Here is a 19,968-nt window from a genome sequence, read left to right on the forward strand (position 1 = left end):
AGGCCTTACAAACAACTATGAAAGAAGAGAAGCAAAAGGCAAAGGAGAAAAGGACAGATATACCCATTTGAATGCACTGTTACAAAGAATAAGAAGTAGAGATAAGAAAGCTTTCCTCAGTGATCAATGCAAAGAAATAGAGGAAAACAATAGAATGGGAAACACTAGAGATCTCTTCAAGAAAATTAGAGCTACCAAGGGAACATTTCATGCAAAGTTGGGCACAATAAAGGACACAAATGGTATGAACCTAACACAAGCAGAAGTTATTAAGAAGAGGTGGCAAGAATACACAGAACTATACAAAAAAGATCTTCACGACCCAGATAATCACGATGGTGTGATCACTCACCTAGAGTCAGACATCCTGGAATGCGAAGTTAAGTGGGCCTTAGGAAGCATCACTATGAACAAAGCTAGTGGAGGTGATGGAATGCCAGTTGAGCTATTTCAAATCCTAAAAGATGGATGCTGTGAAAGTGCTGCATTCAATATGCCAGCAAATTTGGAAAACTTAGCAGTGGCCAAAGGGCTAAAAAAGGTCAGTTTTCATTCCTATTCTGAAGAAAGGCAATGCCAAAGAATGCTCAAACTATCACACAATTGCACTCATCTCACATGCTAGCAAAGTAATGCTCAAAATTCTCGAAGCCAGGCTTCAACAATGTGTGAACCATGAACTTCCAGATGTTTAAGCTGGATTTAGAAAACGCAGAGGAACCAGAAATCAAATTGCCAACATCTGCTGGATCATCAAAAAAGCAAGAGAGTTTCAGAAAAACACCTATTTCTGCTTTATTGACTCTGCCAAAACCTTTCACTGTGTGGATCACAATAAACTGTGGAAAATTCTGAAAGAGATGGGAATACCAGACCACCTGACCTGCCTCTTGATAATCTGTATGCAGGTCAGGAAGCAACAGTTAGAACTGGACATGCAACAAGAGACTGGTTCCAAATAGGGAAAGGAGTAGGTCAAGGCTGTATACTGTCATCCTATTTAACTTATATGCAGAGTACATCATGTGAAATGCTGGACTGGATGAAGCACAATCAAGATTGCTGGGAGAAATATCAATAACCTCAGATATGCAGATGACACCACCCTTACGGCAGAAAGTGAAGAACTAAAGAGCCTCTTGATGAAAGTGAAAGAGGAGAGTGAAAAAGTTGGCTTAAAACTCAACATTCAGAAAATGAAGATCATGGCATCTGGTGTCATCACATCATGGCAAATAGATGGGGAAACAATGGAAACAGTGACAGACTTTATTTTGGGGGGCTTCAAAATCACTGCAGATGGTGACTGTAGCCATGAAATTAAGAGATGCTTGATCCTTGGAAGGAAAGTTATGACCAACCTAGATAGCATATTAAAAAGAAGAGACATTACTTTGCCAACAAAGGTCCATCTAGTCAAAGCTATGGTTTTTCCAGTAGTCATGTATGGATGTGAGAGTTGGACTATAAAGAAAGCTGAGTGCCGAAGAAGTGATGCTTTTGAATGTGGTGTTGGAAAAGAGTCTTGAGAGTCCTTTGGATAGCAAGGAGATCCAACCAGTCCATCCTAAAGGAAATTAGTCCTGAATATTCATTGGAAGGGCTGATGCTGAATTTGAAACTCCAATTCTTTGGCCATATGATTTGAAGAACTGACTCGTTTGAAAAGACTCTGATGCTGGGAAAGATTAAAGGTGGGAGGAGAAGGGGACGACAGAGGATGAGAAGGTTGGATGTCATCACTGACTCAATGGACATGAGTTTGAGTCAACTCTGGGAGTTGGTAATGAACAGGGAAGCCTGGAGTGCTGCAGTCCATGGGGTTGCAAAGAGTCAGACACGACTGAGCGACTGAACTAAGCTGAACTGAACTGAACTTAAAGAAGACATATGTTTTAAAATCACAAAATTCTGATTTGAGAAAAGGCTAGAAGTATTACATTTTATTGACTATTCAGAGAAAGATTTTAAATATACTACAAAAACCCGAAGGAAAGTTAAAATGCTGCATGGTCAGTTAGTCTTTGCTAAAAAAGAATGGCAAGACAGCCACTTGTATTTATTGCATAAGCACCTAAATAACACAGGAATTGGGGCTAAATTTAATTATGACCTTGAAGCTTTCCATCATTCAGAAAAGAACCACTTTCAGCATGTAAACACGACTTCAGGATAAAAATTGGATTCCAGGGTAAGATATCATCATGTGACTGTCCCCTGAGAGAAGAGGACAGAGCTAATGAGGGGAAAGAAAGTGATGATCTGCACACTCAGGAAAGAGCAGCCTACACACCTGGGATTTTCTTCCAAACTGCAGACAGAGATGTCTGCACTTTCTTTTAGGCAACTCTGAACAGTGGCTCACAGCTCCAATACCTCTCACTAGAGGAGTAAATGTACTGACCCCTCCACAGGCCTTTGTTCTTGACCCTGTTCAATCATCTGTATGTACTTCTATGGATTAAGATATGCGTTCACCACTGTATCTACCTCTAGCCTTGGGAATGAGATGGAGACATACAGGAGGATACGACAGAGCAGCTTTGGAGGCAGGAAGCCTGAAGGCTTCCACATGGCTCCCTTCTTCCATCCAATTGGTGACAATCAGTTAGCTGCTCTCATTTAACCCCTTTTCTGCCTTCACCATCGTCAGGGGACACTTTAGCAAAATGAAAAGGACTGGTTGAAAAACAACTACTCTTCCTAAGACATTTGATAGGCCCCTGTTAACTTTATAACTGCTCTATCTAAATTATTTTCAAAATTTCTCCCTAACTATTTATCTATTTGTTTTGTGAGTTTTATTTATTTGACTGCACCAGGTCTTAGTTGTGACATGCAGGATCCATTCAAACTCTTAGATGTGGCATCTGGGATCAAGTTCCCTGACCAGGGTTCGAACCGAGCCCCCTGCATTGGGAGTATGGAGTTTTAGCCACTGGGCCACCAGAGAAGTTCCCCCCCAAGTAATTTTAAAGGGTATGTATATGAGGGAAATTGTCCTGTCAAACTTATTTTTCCTACGCATTTTAACTATTTAAATTTTCTTCTTAAAACAGGTAAAATACAAATAAAGAGGAGACACTAAATAAATAAAATCTGGGATTGAGAATTTTCTATGACAACAGACCACATTAACTAGGAAAGCTCTTAATGAAGGTTAAGTAAGAGGCAGAGAGCTACCCGCAAGGCAGGATTTCTCAACGTTAGGCACCATGGGCATTTTGGATCAAGTGCCTCTTTGTAGGGGGGCTACTGAGAACCACTTGGTTGAGAACCACTATTACAGGGAAATGGGTCAGATAGCCTTGAATCTGCTCAAGCCCAGTGATCCACAAGAACAAAGGAATTTTTATCATATAACTTTATTTTTCACTTCTAAGATTCCACGAGTCTTTAGTCTATGAATGAAAAGAATAACCAGCAAAGGCTGGAGTGAGAATATTCAGAGATCACCATTTTTATTTTAGGTAATAACAACAGATAATATTTATTAGTGTGCTAGATCATCTTCTAGGCATTTTACATGAATATTAATATTGGAATGACTCGTTCATTCAAAAATTTATTGAATAGACTAGTTACTGAATTAAAGATTCAGTTAGCGCTTGTAGGAGAAAAACAAAATAAAGATATAAGATTCCTGGCCTCAAGAAGAAAAAGTGAAAGTATTAGCTGCTCAGTTGTGTCCAACTGTTTGTGACCCCAAGGACTGTAGCCCTACAGGCTCCTCTGTCCATGGGGTTCTCCAGGCAAGAATTCTGGAGTGGGTTGCCATTCCCTTCTCCAGGGGATCTTCCTGACCTAGGGATTGGGAAGACCACGCCTCCTGCATCACAGGCAGATTCTTAACCATCTGAGCCACCATGTAGGAATGTATAAAAGTTTCTAGGGATGAGAAAATAGATCATGTTAGCTGAAACATAACTATATACTAGGCTTATGATAGAAACTAAAGAAAATTTTTAAAAAAATCAGTTAGGATCAAAATAGGCTTAGGGTGCAGACTGCCAGGTTAAGGAAAGATGACAAGGAAGTTCTGCTTCCAGAAATGTCATGGTAGATCCTGCAAGGCCAGTCCTTCCATAGAATAATAATTAAATGCTTGATAAATTATAAAGGCAATGGAGAACAACCAAAGCAGGCAGAAACTAAATGGGACTTGACACTTGGAAGGAAAAAAATGGCATTGGATAAGTCTCCTTTCACAACTTTTTGCCTGAGGGGAGGCACCAGCTGGTATTATCCAGTAATAGATAAAGGTCAAATAAAAATGTTCAGTCTCAAAAAAAAAAAAAAATTCAGCCTCGTGGGCTTGAAAATCAGAAAACAGAATTTGCTGCAACTATAAGAGAAAATGAGGGGAAACCTCAGAAAAGAAGATACAGAGGCAGAGGCCTAAATTCTGTATAAAAACACTGGGTGCAAAGCTCTGACTGAGTTTTCTGTGACATGGGTCCCAAGCAGCCCAGTGAAGGATGAAAACCTGTACAGAGATTTCAGCTGCTGTCTACTGCAGATGGGACAGAGTTTTAAGTTTGAATTTACCCAAATTATCTGCCTGAAAAACAAAAATCAGTCATTAGAAAACTCTTTAGAAATACATAACAGAATCCAGAGTCTCTACAATGGATCATTCAAGCTGTTCAGAACAAAATCCACAATTACTATACTCTGAAGAAACAGAGAAATGTGGCCCACCTCACAAAATAAGATAATCAACGTAACTGAAGTTGAGACAGTGCAAGGTGTTAGAATTAATAGGTGTGGATTTAAAACAGTTTTTATAACTATCCTCAAAAACATAGGTGAAAATTAGCTTGTAATGAATTTTCTTTTAAAGGAAATATCAGCAGAACAATAAAACCTATCAAAAATGGAAAACCTAGGTTAAAAAAATACAATACTGCAATAAAAAATATTCACTGGATTTACAAATTGCAGTTCCAATCTCAAGATGAGAGAGAAAAAAAAAATCGGGAAAAAATGAATAAAAGTTCATTGATTTGGGCACATTATCAAAAGATCTAACATACCTGTAATTTTGGATCCAGAAGGAGAGGAGAGAATAGGACAGAAAAAATATTTAAAGAAATAATGGCCAAAATTTTTACAAATTTGATTTAAAAAGACACAATTCATAGACTCAAAAAGACAGAAAAGTGACAGGGGAAGGAGGGAATAAAAAATCATAAAACAGTAAAATCTATATCTACCATATCGATAAAGACATTAAATGTGATTGGACTTAAAAGCTCTAATTAAAAGGCAGATGTTGTCAGACTGGATAAAAACCTTCAAGACCCAACTAAATGCTATCTACAAGCAATGCACTGCAAATAAACACAGATACTTTGAAAGTTAATGTATAAAAAGAGATATATCACATAAATGATAAGCCTAAGTAGGACAGAGTGGATACAGTAATATCAGATAGATGTTACAACCAGAGACAAAGGACATATCATAATGATGTAAGAGTTCATTCATAGAAAGATTAATGATCATAAATGTACATGTGACTGATAACAGAGGTTCCAAATACATGACATAAAAATTGATAGAATTAAATGGAGAAATAGAAAATCCATAATCATAGTTGATTTTAAGATCCTCACATCAGCTAGACAAAAAACTAGTAAAGATACAAAGTATATGAATAACAACTATCTTAGCCTAATTCACATTTGTATAACCTAATCAACTATCTTAACCCAATTTACATTTGTATAACACTACATCCAACAGCATAATACATCCTTATTAAAAAATGATAATACCTGAATATTTCCAGCCTCACTAAGATCAGAAAGACATCAAGACAGACAAATACAATTCATATACTTCTAGAATATGAAGCATCAGAAATCAAACACATAATGAACAAGACTATATTACTGACTGTATTAATGCCCAGCTGCTGATTATCACATGGTAATAGAGAACAATGAAAGTGAATTCATAAATCATGAGCCTCATTCTCTCACTCTCTTGTTTCAACTCTTTCCCTATAAAATCTATTCTCTGGGTAGGAAACATGACCTATTTGCCTGTCGTGTCTTCAGTTTCCTGATAAAATTGAATCCTATGATATTACAGGTCTACATTATCTCTATAAGCAAAAACCATGGGACTTGAGGAGCTAATTGTTCCCAAGTTGGGAGCCTGAGACATCCATGTGAAAATGTAGTAAAGGAGAGTTTTCAAAAATGACCAAGATTTCAAAGAGCCTAACAGAAGTCAGTTGGTGATGGACAAGGAAGCTTGGAGAGTTGCAGTCCATGGGGTCACAAAGAGTCAGACACGACTGAGTGACTGAACTGAACTGAACTGAATTCATGTATTTTTCTGCAGCGAGGCTGCACAGTGGGAACTTAACCCTGTCACACTGTTTAATTTTGGTGAAATTACCAACACCATAGTTCTGTTTTTGGTTGGTAAAATGGGGTTAGTAATATATATCTTGCAATTGAGTTCATATTAAATAAAATAACTTGTGTATAGCACCTATTATGTGGCAGGCACTCAACAAAGCTTAATTTAATTATGGTAAACAAAAATAGCAATTCTAATTATTTCTTGCTGATCACAAGCTCTAAGTGCCCTCGTGAATTTAAAACAAAAAAAGACCAACAAGTTCACATTCAACTAAATGCAATTTATTAGGCTAAATATTTTAAAACCAGGGCCGCAAGGGGAAAACGTCAGTTATCTTTGATGTGAGGAAGCTGAAAACCTTATTATACCATTAGTGTCAAGAGTTCTCTTTCAACAAACTCTGAAAATGTCTTATTGGAATCTTTCTTCCCCATTAGCGATCCCATTTTCCCCAACATTTACTCAGTTGTTTTCTGACGCTCTCATATTTTATCTTACTCATTTGAATTCTAGCTGGGTCTCTTTGGTATTTCTGTTAACTTAAGACCCAGTTGAACTATCCTACAGAAAATCCTATTTAAGAACAAAAGAGTTCTACATTAATAATAAGAACTTAATAAAAAATAAATAATAAAAAATAATAATAAACTAACAGGAATTACTCTATGTCACAGCTCACTGCTGGCAACTTTATCTCCCCAAACCGAGTCAGAGACATGTATGTGTTCTAAGATATAGATTCCAACGGCTGCTCCACCTTAGCCAGATCTCACCTTCCTTCTCCCAGTTCCTCCCACTGTCTGGCCAGGCACACTGCTGTCTCTGGGCCCTCCTAGGATGGTTTCTCGGCTGGTAATAGGGCCAAGGCAGTAAGTACCTCATTTCCATCTGAACAGACTAAAAGAATGATGCTCCTCAGCCAGACTAAAAGAATGTGAGGCATGTGGGATCTCAATTCCCTGACCGGGGATGGAACCCATACCCCTTGCACTGGAAGCGCAGGATCTTAACCACTTGATCGCCAGGGAAGTCCGAGGGCCTTTTCTAAGCCAGACCACGGCCTGATTCACTCCTTTAACTTTCCTAGCTTAATGCTTTAACAAATGTTCATCATGGGCCAAGGTTCTTCATACACATTACATACAATCCTTATAACCCTATGAAGTATAGGTGGTCTTTACAGATGAGAAAATTGAGGCACAGATTAACTAAATAATTCGTCATGGAAACAGGGGTAGTATGTGACAAAGCTGGAATCTGAATGCAGGCAGATTTGACTTGGTGATCCACTTAACCAGCTCACTATGCTGCCCCATGCTATCTAAGCTAGTAACATTAAAGTCTCTTTTTCCAAAAAGATGGGTGCTCTGAACACAGAGTACCCTTTGAGGGCATGCCAGCTCTGATAAAAAGAGCTTTGTCTCTGAAAGTCTGTTAATTAAGGTATCATTGTATAGTGGAACATCTAACAGCGAGTTCCCTAGAGAACAGGATTACTTGTTGGCATCCACCATACCCTTTCCCAGAAATACCATTAAATAAGCTAAGTACCTCATTCAGTGCTTTCTAACATTTAGCATTATCTCATCTAGCCAGTCTCATGAATAATCAAGTTAACTGACTCATTTTCAAAACTTCAAAAATGAAATTATTTTAACAACAAATCATAAACATACTTTCGGATAAAAAACATTCTGATGTTAATTTAAAATGATGTCTTATCTAAGATACTGCTTTTAGATTATTGTTCAGTCACTAAGCTGTGTCCAACTCTTACGATCCCATGGACTGCAGCATGCCAGGCTTCCCTGTCCTTCACCATCTCCTTGAGTTTGCTCAAAACTCAAAAGCTCAAAACCATGAGTTTGCGCAAACTCATGTTCATTGAGTTGGTGATGCCATCCAACCATCTCATCCTCTGTCACTCTCTTCTCCTGCCTGAAATCCTTCCCAGTATCAGGGTATTTTCCAAAGAGTTGGCTCTCTGCAGCAGGAAGCCAAAGCACCAGAACTTCAGCTTCAGCATCAGTCCTTCCAATGAATATTCAGGGTTGATTCCCTTTAGGATTCACTGGTTTGATTTATTTGCAGTCCAAGGGACTCTCAAGAGTCTTCGCCAGCACCACAGTTCAAAAGCATCAATTCTTTGGCATTCAGCCTTCTTTACGGTCCAATTCTCACATTCGTACATGACTACTGGAAAAACCATAGCTTTGACTAGTAATCAAAGCTCATCCTTTCGTTTTTGTGCCTGATTTTCAATAGTTCATTCTCCTCTTCCTTCCTCCCTCAAGAAGAGTCTTCGGAGAGCCCTCCACTGTGCTTTTAATGCTTCAGGAAAAGCTAACCATCTACCTCCACTGGTGCTACTTCCTCTACATAAAAAAATGTGCAAGCCCAAACTCCAAACTGGAAAGAGAAGGAACATTTACAATTAGTCAAATTTTAACCTCTTTAATATCATCTCCCACTTTAAGGGAAAGGAGAATAAAGGAGTAGCTCTTAGGCTAAAACAATCTACAGTAGCTAATAGAGAAAATTAAAAAGACAGAAAAAATTCAGAAAGTGATAAAAGGAGATAACATAAATATTATGTTGATGTATCTATATTAGCAACTATGTGGTGTTATCAAGAAATTCTGAGTTCTCTGCATGTGATGTGTATTTATTCTTCCTGAAACATTTATAGCTCTAAGAGTTACAATAATGGCAAGTTTTAAACTAGGAAACAAATATCTCTAATTTTCTTCTTTCCGATAGGTAAAAGAGTTATTGATGGTCAAAGGTTGACACTGGAATTGTTTGTATTTCTGCATCACCTTCATGTTGAAAAGACATTTGCTGAAGCATTTTGATCCACTTGACCTTTACTTCTTTGTCCACTTCATACATCTATTAAACATCTTAAAATTTAAAAAATAAATCATCACCCACTTCAAATATCTCAGAAAGATAAATGATGAACACTGATATCCTTGCTCCCAATAGTAGGCTCTGAAGGACAGGAGATATCAGTCCTGTCAAACCACAGAAGAAAATCAGTGCTTTCTGTATTTTTTTAATGTTCTTTTACATTTTTTTTTTTTTTTTTTTCTTTCTTTTTGGCTGTGCTGGGTCTTGGTTGCTGCGGGGGCGGGCTTTTCTCAAGTTGCAGTGAGCAGCTTGTGTGTGTTAGGGGTGTTAGGTGTTCAGCTGTGTCCAACTCTTTGCAACCCCATGGACTACGGTCCGCCAGTCTCCTCTGTCCGTGGCATTCTCCAGGCAAGAATGTTGGAGTGAGTAGCCATTACCTTCTCCAGGGGATCTTCCAGATCCAGGCTTTTGAACTCAGGTCGCCTGCATTTCAGTCAGATTCTTCACTACCATGGAAGCAGTGAGCTGGGGCCACTCTCTGTTTGCACTGTGGGGGCTTCTCACTGCTGTGGCTTCTCCTGTTGCCGAACACAGGCTCTAGGGCACACCGGGCTTCAGTACCTGCAGTGCAAACGCTTAGTTGTTCCACAGCATGTGGGATCTTCCTGGGTCAGGGATCAAACCCGGGTCTCCTGCATTGGCAGGAGGATTCTTTCCCACTAAGATACCAGGAAAGTCCCTGTGAGTATTTTTTAAGTGTGGCAAGAAGCAAATTTTTTGAAACATAGGCCTGCAATCTTGACTAATTCCTCACTTGATCCTTTTGTCCTCTTCTGCTGTTTCTCTCGTTTCTCTGTCAAAATTTAACTGTGTGATCCAGGAATTCCAGGCAGTCCACAGGTTAGGACTCCACACTTCCATTGCAGGGGACCCACGTTCAATCCCTGGTCAGGGAACTAGGCTCCTGGAAGCCGTTCAGCCAAACAAACAAATGTGTGACTCACTCTTGTCTCCTGAGGCCTTTTTTGCCCAGCAGCTGGGCTTCCTTCCTCCCGCCCTACTACATCTTCTCAAATTGTGCTTTATCTACCCTCATTCTCCTGGCCCTTTCAGTTGCATCCAACCATGCTGACCTATTTCTTCCCTCTATAAAATGTCTCGCTTGCGTCCTGGTAGTACAGAATCCTGGCACTTGCAACGCTTGACCAGTCAGTGCTGGAGACTGTCAGGGATCTCTTAATATCCACCCTGCCCTTCCTCCTCAGTAACAGAGTCCCCCAGTTTCCTCTGGGCACATAGCTGCCCCAAATAAAGACTACTCTCAAACATCCTTTCCAGCTAAGAAAGAGCAGACCCATGTGAGGAAAGCAAAACTGACAAGCACATTTGTTGCAAAGCATCCTTAAAAAAAAGATGGTGCCTTCTCTAGTCTCCCTTTTTTCCTCTTTTTGGGGGTTAGAATGTAGACAGCTGGAGCTGAAGCAGCCATAAGTTATGAAGCAATATGATAAAAGAAACTTACTTTTCTTCAAAAAGTATTTATTTATTTATTTAAAGTATTTATTTATTCAACTGAGCCAGGTCTTAGTTGCAGCCTGTGGGATCTAGTTCTCTGGCCAGGGATTGAACCTGGGCCCCCTGCTTGGGAGCAAAGAGTCTTAGCCAGTGGACCACTGGGGGAAGTCCCCAAACTTGCTCTTCTGAAGCTACAGAATCTCAGTTCACCTTCTTAGATTTTCACATGAGAGAGAAATAAACCTGTATCTTGTTTAAGTCACTGTTATTTTGAGTATTCTGTCACTTGGAGCCAATCCTGGTCCTCTCTAATGAATTTCTTCCTTATTCCTGAATATTCTCTGTCAGTTCCACTAGACTGTGCTTATGCTCTTTGGGAACAGAGGTTCTGATACTGTACTTGATTGTGCCAAAATACTTAATAACTGACCTAGATGTCAATGAACTTATTATTACACAATTCTGGATGGGTCACTCTTTTTAAATATTAGTGGGGGGTGGCATAAAATAGATGAATGGTCTCAACAGAAGATGATTAAGATGCTCTTAGAGTTACCATTTTTCTCTCTGACTTTACTTGAAGTAGTATACAGTATACTGTTTGTTTCAATAGTGTCTGATTCTTTGAGACCCCGTGGACTGTAGCCCACCAGGCGCCTCTGTCCATGGGATTTTCCCGGCAAGAGTACTGGAGTGGGTTGCCCTTTCTCCTCCTGGGGCTCTTCCCGACCCAGGGATCGAACCTGAGTGTCCTATGTCTCCTGCATTGGCAGGCGGATTGCTCACCACTGAGCCACTGGGGAAGTGTTGGAACTTCTTCAGAGAATGGGAAAAGGATTTAAGAAAACAGGATATTATCCTTGTATGCAAAATAATACCTCTTAGGCTGTGTTATTGAATAGAATTTTTTTAAAGAGAAATCTTGGAGAAATGAATGAGATTTCCAGCTACTTTATCAATTATATGGGTATAACTTATTACAGGGAATAATTTTTTCTTCAGTACTCTGGTTTCTGAGAGGGCTTCTCTCTAAATACACTCTTGGCCTCCTGGTCTTCTTATCTTATTTGCTCTCTGGGAGATGGACTTTTCTGATTGATACGGTTTGGAAGAATGACTGGAGTTGTCTGACTCAGCAAATTCTCTTCTCCCAGAGACAAGTTAATTCAGGGAGTACATGGTGCACTCTGCCAGTGAAGGCAAGCCAAGTATTCCCCATTCAGTTTCATTTACCTTTGCCCTCCTTTGCTCACGATTACCTTAAATGACCCTCAGCTTAGTTTCCTTTCATTATTAATTTTGAATTAGTGAACTTTAACAGAAAAGCTCTGAATCTTTGTTAGTTTTTAGGTACAGGAAAAGACATCTACATAAGAGTAACAGTAAATTTTTAGGTTTCAGTTGTCCACCTGAAAGGAGTTAGGTTGCCTCTAAATCATATTTCACCAGCGAAACATCAGTGATTCCCTGGCGACCTGACAGAATGCACAACCCTCCCTATAAACTTGAACTTTACATAAGATAGTAACTGAGGCTTGAAGGCACATGCACCCTCCTGATATTGGGGTGCTCATGCAACTCTACTGTATAAGAAACATTATCATAATGTACAAGCATTCCTGTGAGGAAACTAGATGTTTCCCAAGAAGCAGGTTTGCTTGTACTTGATCTTTAAACTATTAAAAAAACTGTTCTACTATTATCAGGGAATAAAAAGCTCATGAAGGAAGTCAAACACATCTACAGACCTGCTTCATTCAAGGCATGAAACCACCTGATACACTCTAGTTCATTTCAGCTCTGTAGTAAGTGAGAAGCTATATTGGGGAAGCTAAAAATTAGTTGCCCAGGGTCCCTCAGCAAGTGGCAGTTCCAACATTTGAACCCAGACCTGGCTTTAAAGCACATGCACTTTCCCCCACGTTACACACCTTTCCCCAAGCTCTGTTATCTGCTTCATCCCACGCAAGGGCTCATCAGTGACTTAGATCTATTTTGCAGCCTAAGGACTCAGTCTAGACTTGTACCAAAGACCAGGATCCATTTTTTTTTTTAATGTCAGTGGCACTGAAACCACCTGACTGTCTCCAATAGATTGCAAACATACTTAATAGGAGGTGGAGTCTAAATTCCTATCTGCTGACTTACGGCTAACCACATGACTTGTTTTGACTATAATCTGGCAGAAACAATATTATGAGAGTGTTTAAACTGCAGTGTTGGTTGCTCAGTCATGTCTGACTCTTTGTGACCCCATGAACTATAGCCCGCCAGGCTCCTCTGTCCATAGAATTCTCCAGATAAGAATACTGCAGTGGGTTACCATTCCCTTCTGCAGGGGATCTTCCCAACCCAGGGATCGAACCTGGGTCTCCTGCACTGCAGGCAGATTCTTCACTGTCTGAGCCACCACCAGTGAATGGGCCTGAAGAAGACTTGCAGCTGTTACTTTAGGTTCTTTTTTAAAAATTTTTTTTAATTAATTATTTATTTTGGCTGTGCTGGGTCTTCATTGCTGTGCATGGGCTTTCTCTAGTTGTGGCGAATGGGGGCTACTCTTCATTGCGGTTTGCAGGCTTTTCATTGCTGTGGCTTCTCTTGTTGCAAAGCACAGGCTCTAGAGCAGGGCTCAGCAGCTGTGGCGCACAGGCTTAGTTGCCCCACAGCATGTGGGATCTTCTTCAAACCCATGTCCCCTGCATTGGCATGCAGATTCTTAACCACTGGACTGCCAGGGAGATCTGACTTTTGGACTCTTGGGACCCTCTGCCACCCAGTGAACCGGTGAGCCTGGTGGAGGGTGAAAGATCATGTGGAGCTGACATGAGCCATCGCTGTAGATGACTCCCAAGTCCAGAGTTGCCCTGGCTGCTGACCGCAAATGCATGAATCATTCCAGCCAAGGCCAGAAGAACCACCCAGCTGACCTCAGCTCAAACTGTTGACCCACAGAATCCTGAGCAGAAATGCTGCTGTCTTTAGCTACTATGTTTGCGGATAATTTGTTATACAACAAAAGCTAGCCCTCTCAACCTAGGGTCAGAGATTCCTTGCAGTTTAAAACAAATGAGGTTAGGCCCAAAGGCTATTGAAAAGTCTACTGGTCATTGTTTATTCATACATTCTGCTACCTTCAACCCAGTGTGACTCAGCATTAGAGTTCCTGAAACCCAAATAAGCTGTGTCTTCAAGCAGCCAACAGTGAACTGGTCTAGCCTGTCCCTCTCTAAGCTCCTTGTAATAAGGGCAATTGGCCATAACTCTTTGTTTCCCCCCACAGTATAAAGCCTTCCTTACTGTACATTCTCAATAAATTTCTAAATCAGTAAAAGAGATTTTAGCCCTTAGGGAAACTAGAACCTTCCTAAAGCATCTGTCTGCAGTGCAGGAGACCCAGGTTTGATCCCAGGGTTGGGAAGATCCCCTGGAAAAGGAAATGGGAGCCCACTCCAGTACTCTTGCCTGGAAAATCCCATCGACAGAGGAGCCTGGTAGGCTACAGTCCATGGGGTCGCAAAGAGTCAGACGCGACTGAGCAACTTCACTTTTTCACATTCACAGCTTTGAAGCACAGTGTAATGATAGCCATGGTAATAAAATTTGGAAATTTTTACAAGTGATGGAAAAAGCCACACCTACTGGCAACTCTACAGCTGATGAGATTCAGTCTTTGAGTTTTCACTACATTGTGTTTTGTTTATTTATGTGTACAGTTATACATACATGTATACATTCTCATATTCTTTTCCACTATGGTTTACCTTAGGAGACTAGATATAGTTCCCTGTGCTATATAGTAGGACCTTGTTGTTTATCCATTCTAAATGCAATAGTTTGTATCTATTAACCCCAAACTCCCAGTCCATCCCTCTTCCTCCCCATCTCCCTACAATTACATTGTTTTTATTTTTTAAAGATTTTTTTTTTGATGTGGACCATTTTTTAAATGTCTTTATTGAATTTGTTACAATATTACTTCTTTTTATGTTTTGGTTTTTTGACCAAGAGGCATGTCGGATCTTAGCATCACAAGGAGGGATCAGACCCCACTCCCTGCACTGGAAGGCAAAGTCTTAACCCCTAGAGTGCCAGGGAAGTCCCCTCCCCATTTTTTTTTCTTCAAAGATTTTTTTGATGTAAACCTTTTTTTTTTTTTCATTTTTTTCATTTATTTTTATTAGTTGGAGGCTAATTACTTTACAATATTGTAGTTGTTTTTGTCATACATTGACATGAATCAGCCATGGATTTACATGTATTCCCCATCCTGATCCCCCCTCCCACCTCCCTCTCCACCAGATTCCTCTGGGTCTTCCCAGTGCACCAGGCCTGAGCACTTGTTTCATGCATCCAGCCTGGGCTGGTGATCTGTTTCACCCTAGACAATATACATGTTTCGATGCTGTTCTCTTGAAACATCCCACCCTCGCCTTCTCCCACAGAGTCCAAAAGTCTGTTCTGTACATCTGTGTCTCTTTTTCTGTTTTGCATATAGGTTATCATTACCATCTTTCTAAATTCCATATATATGTGTTAGTATACTGTATTGGTGTTTATCTTTCTGGCTTACTTCACTCTGTATAATGGGCTCCAGTTTTATCCATTTCATTAGAACTGATTCAAATGAATTCTTTTTAATGGCCCAGTAATACTCCATGGTGTATATATACTACAGCTTCCTTATCCATCCGTCTGCTGATGGGCATCTAGGTTGCTTCCATGTCCTGGCTATCATAAACAGTGCTGCGATGAACATTGGGGTGCACGTGTCTCTTTCAGATCTGGTTTCCTCGGTGTGTATGCCCAGAAGTGGGATTGCTGGGTCATATGGCAGTTCTAATTCCAGTTTTTTAAGATTTTTTTGATGTAAACCATTTTTTAAAAGTCACTGTTTTTTTTTTTAAGTCTCTATTTTTAAAAGCACTTTCTAAATCTTGGGAGACAGTTCAGGCAAAGTAGAGAATCAGAAATTTAAATATGTACAAAAGGTTTCACGATCTGTACTTTTTCAGCATGACTGTTTCAGCAAGGAAATTGGAATCAAGCCTCAGAACTAACTAGATGGTGCTTAAACATGGGATAATAATAAAATTCCTACTATTTCTGAGTGCAAATTTAATTGGAATCATAATTCTGGAATACCATCTTAAAACTTCCAAGAGACTGTCACCTCATGAACAAAATCAGCTTTATCTATAAAAAAAATCAGTCAACTTATTAAAATTGAATCAGCTATTATGGTATTTTCTTCTCTCTTTTTTTTGCATTTTCTTCTTTATATCAAAATGTTTTTATTAATATAAAGTCAATAGCAGTTTTTTACATAAACAAGTCTTCTAAGTTTAAGAAAAGATAACAACTCTACTTTAACTGCAACTCAGTGTTCCACAACCATAAGTATCATTGGCAAAAAAAGACTAAGGCTCAAAACAGCAGTACCTTTCACATGACTCTGCTTTAAAATTTTAGAGCTCAACCAGAAACTTAAAGTTGCTAAGTTGCTCAGAAAAATTAAATAGTATCTGGTGACTGAGTTGAATAATAATTACTTAAAAATGCTGCACCATCATTAACTGGGCCCTGGCCTTGTGCACCTGCAAACTCAGGTGGACAGAAAAGGCACAGATCAGCTTTGGAAAGATAAGGATGACCTACGAGCTGATTCTGAATATTCTGTACACTTGGGATCTGATCTGATGAGAGAAGGCTACTGGATCCAGGGTTCAAATATGAAGTCTGACATGAGGGCCCCTGTGTGGTCTCTCAGGGGTTTATAATAGCTGTTCTCCTAGCAACCCCTTCACTGTGACCTACTGCTTCTCAGGCCTAGGTCCTGTAATTCCTAGGTGATTCTAAGTTCATTCATTTGTTGGGCCAAAATCTGTTAGTGACAAAGTGCTATTTTATGTGAAATGATTCAGTTATGCATTTTCCTGAACAAAGAGGGAAAGGAAGAAGCAGGGAAAAATAATAATTTAGGGGATTACTTAATCCATGGAAGAAATAACAAGTATTTCAGAAACAAACATGTAGACACAGTGAAGCCTCATTTAAAATGAATTAAGTGAAAAATAAAAGAAATCATTCATGGGTACCTGTATCCTAGCTCTTCACTGAGGTGGATCATATGAAGGATATAGGATTCCTTGCTTGTTCCAGTGAGGCCAGGCAACAATAAGACAGTAGGTCGGGTGCTGGCATCCATATAACGCTTACTGTTATCATTATCAAACCAGTCCAGGGAAATCTGTCCTCCATCTGCAGTTTTAATAAGTTCACTGGAAGAAATAATACAAAAGATATACTCCTTTAGTGTTTCAAGTCATGTTTTTTTTTTTTGGCCACACCACGTGGCATGTGGGATCTCAGTTCCCTGACCAGGGATCGATCAAACCCACAACGCCCGCATTGGAAGGGCAGAGTCTTAAACACTGGACAACCATGAAAGTCCCACAAGTCATGTCTTAATATTAGTTCTTAATTCTGTACATATACTTGACATTATTTAGTCATCTTAAAATAACTTTTTTATGCATCCACTAACACACACACATCACTTTCTTCCATTGCATGGATGTCACGAAATTAGTACAATAAGTATTTTCAGCAAAATCAGTAAAAGGTAGTATATAAAAATGAACTTCAAACTACTTCACATACTTATTTTAATCATTTCCTCATTACTCTGAAATACCCAGCATTTAGCCCCTATTTGATTGAGGTCACCTAAATAATTCAACAGGGAAATGGTGAATAAGTAAACTGCTCAACTGGTCAGTGCTCTTGCTGTCTTCACTCTATAATGCAGTCCCTCATAGTGCATATTACAAAACTGGCTTCTTAAAGGTTTCAAAGTACTTCTCACGCAGTATCTACAACCTTGAAGAATTTTCCCAAATAAATAGTGCAAGTTCCAGGCAACAAAAGAAATTCCAGAAAGGAACAGATGACTCAGGAAAATTAATAATAGGCATATTATTAGTAATATAATTACTAATATATTCTGGACCACATCTTTTAACACCTTAAGGACATTAGCATCGGAACCTATTTGCTTATCAATATGATAAGCACTTTACTGGGGTCCATCACAGAAAGTCCAAATTAACTGGCATCCATCTCACCCCCACCACCAGCTCAATGTACATTATCAAAGAAACTAGGTTCTCAGAGCCAGATGCAGGGCAAACTGGGAAAAGAGTAAGTCCCAAGCACCTCTCATCTTAGAAACAAACGTTTACACCGGAGCACCTCCCCCGCACAGTGATGAAAGGTGACACGTGAATATCTTCCTGCAGTTGCGCGTGTGTGGAACACGTACCTGCCACCTTCATCCCTCCTTGCTCTTCTATATACTTGCTAAGCCAGAGGTTCTATGAACCAAACACTGAAAGTATGCAAAACACTGTGACTTTGAAGAAATGACTGAAAAATGGAAATTTACATACTTCCTGTACTGCACCAGGGGCTTGGAAGTGATGAAAGGTCTCAGCAGCGTCTGTCCTCGACTCTCCCAGCACCAGACCGTCGGGTAGTAGGTTTCTGTCACCACGGGACAGTGGTCCTGAAGGAAGCGGCTGAAACTCTCACCACCCGTCACTAACTGGGGCTTCTGTGGAGATAGCCAGTATCAGCGAAGGGCCCAGAACAGAGCAAAGTTTCTGCCAACCGTAAACCAGTAACAAGCGCAGACTAGTCCCCTAGCGCGCGAGACCAGTCTGATTAATATCCTTCTTGGAAGCCTGATGCAAGTTCTTTAAACACAACGAACCTAACAGCGGTTTATTAAACCCCTCTAGGGAAAGGCGAGAGTTGACGCCCGGGAGTCACCCTGAAAAATGTTAAGAGAGCATCTCGGGGGCAGCTCCGCCGGGTTAGCGAAAGGTGACCGGGCAGCGCTACCCGCGCCGAGGTCAGCAGGGTCCCGCGCTCTCGGAGGGCATCCATCAGATGCCGGGGAAAGGGAACCCCCGGACGGCCCCGGCCACTCGCCCTTGGCTTGCAGCGGTACCTCCGGCTTCGCCTGCTGTTGTCACTCCCGGCAAAGCTGCCCGCGGCCCTGCGCCAAGGCGCCCGCGGCATCCCCCGGCTCACCTTGGCAATGCTGCTCAGGTAGTAGCAGGCGTAAGCGACGCTGAAGCCCAGGATCAGGGAGAAGCCCACACCTGAACCGAAGAAACCCACCCGGACTTGATGCTCCAGGTAGTGAGAGAGCTCCCGGGAGAGCATCCGCAAGTCCATGGCTAGGCGCTGCATGGCGCGGGGACCGCGGGCGCGCGGGTCTTGGGGCGGGAGGCCGGCTAGCCGGCGACAGCGGGCGCGGGGTTGCCTCAGACCTTCCGCCCGAGCGGCTGCAGCCCGGCTGAGCGCGGCTTCCGGGCGCGGTCGATCAGCCCACGGAGGCGAAGCCCGGCCCCCCGGCCGCGGCCGGCTCCGCCCCGGTTTCCCCCGGGCCGCCCCCACCGCCTGCCATTCAGGAAGCTTCCAGAGGCGCGGTGCCAAGCAGGGCCACGGCGAGGGCGGAGGAGGCGTCTCTGGACCAAGTCGCCGTCAGCCGGAGCGAACCCCCAGAGTGGGGGTGGGGGCGGGAGAGCGAAGATGGACATGGGCCTGGAAGCGCGCTTTCAGGTCCTGGAGGACTGGCACCTGCCCCGATGACCTTGACCGATTCCGGCAGGGTCTTGGTTAACCCTCTATATAATGAACCAGTAGGTTTAGGGTGCTGGGGAAGGATACCCTGGAGTTAGAAGATCTGGGAAGTTCAAGCATGTTGGGAGGATGCCCTACGTAGTGAAAAAAATCCTACATCCTCCGAGGAAGCTGTTTTACCTCCTGAAAACTATCAAAAGAGAAAAAATAGTCTACAAACAAGTCAACGGTGAGGGCACTCGGAATGACTTTAAATCTCCCTGAATCCTTTAAGTGGCTGAGTATGCCTTAAATGAGAAGTGGTTCCTGAAAATAAATGAGATCAAGAGTAGAAACTGGGATTCAACATTTTTAAAAGCTTATTTGTGGTTCTTTACCGTTTTCAACTTATAGACACATGGAAATTGAGAGTTACCTAATGTACAGAGGAGAAACCGTTTATGAAGTAGCCCCTGCTAGGCTTATTTATGGCAACATGACTAAAGCCAGGAGCTGCTCACATGCATCTAAAGGGATTAGAAGATTTAACAATCCGTTGTTATGAGCTCCTTGCACCAGAAGGTACCAAGAGTG

General features: G+C 41.2%; 1 protein-coding gene across 2 annotated transcripts in view; it reads right to left on the reverse strand.

Annotated features, from left to right (window-relative positions):
- The window catches only part of ABHD3 (abhydrolase domain containing 3, phospholipase), a 56,041-nt gene extending 36,901 nt beyond the window's left edge, over positions 1–19,140 (reverse strand). Inside the window, exons 1-3 of one of the 2 annotated variants that reach the window (XM_070452729.1) lie at positions 18,841–19,140; positions 18,195–18,358; positions 16,842–17,024 (exon numbers count right to left, since the gene is read on the reverse strand). In XM_070452729.1, the coding sequence (XP_070308830.1) occupies positions 16,842–17,024; positions 18,195–18,358; positions 18,841–19,002 (509 nt within the window). In that variant the 5' untranslated portion in view covers positions 19,003–19,140. The remainder of the gene's footprint in view (positions 1–16,841; positions 17,025–18,194; positions 18,359–18,840) is intronic. The other variant, XM_020881754.2, reaches the window with a different exon arrangement.
- Positions 19,141–19,968: the final 828 nt, after the last annotated feature.

Source organism: Odocoileus virginianus, chromosome 22, assembly GCF_023699985.2.
Source record: "Odocoileus virginianus isolate 20LAN1187 ecotype Illinois chromosome 22, Ovbor_1.2, whole genome shotgun sequence".
Taxonomy (NCBI): Eukaryota; Metazoa; Chordata; class Mammalia; order Artiodactyla; family Cervidae; genus Odocoileus; species Odocoileus virginianus.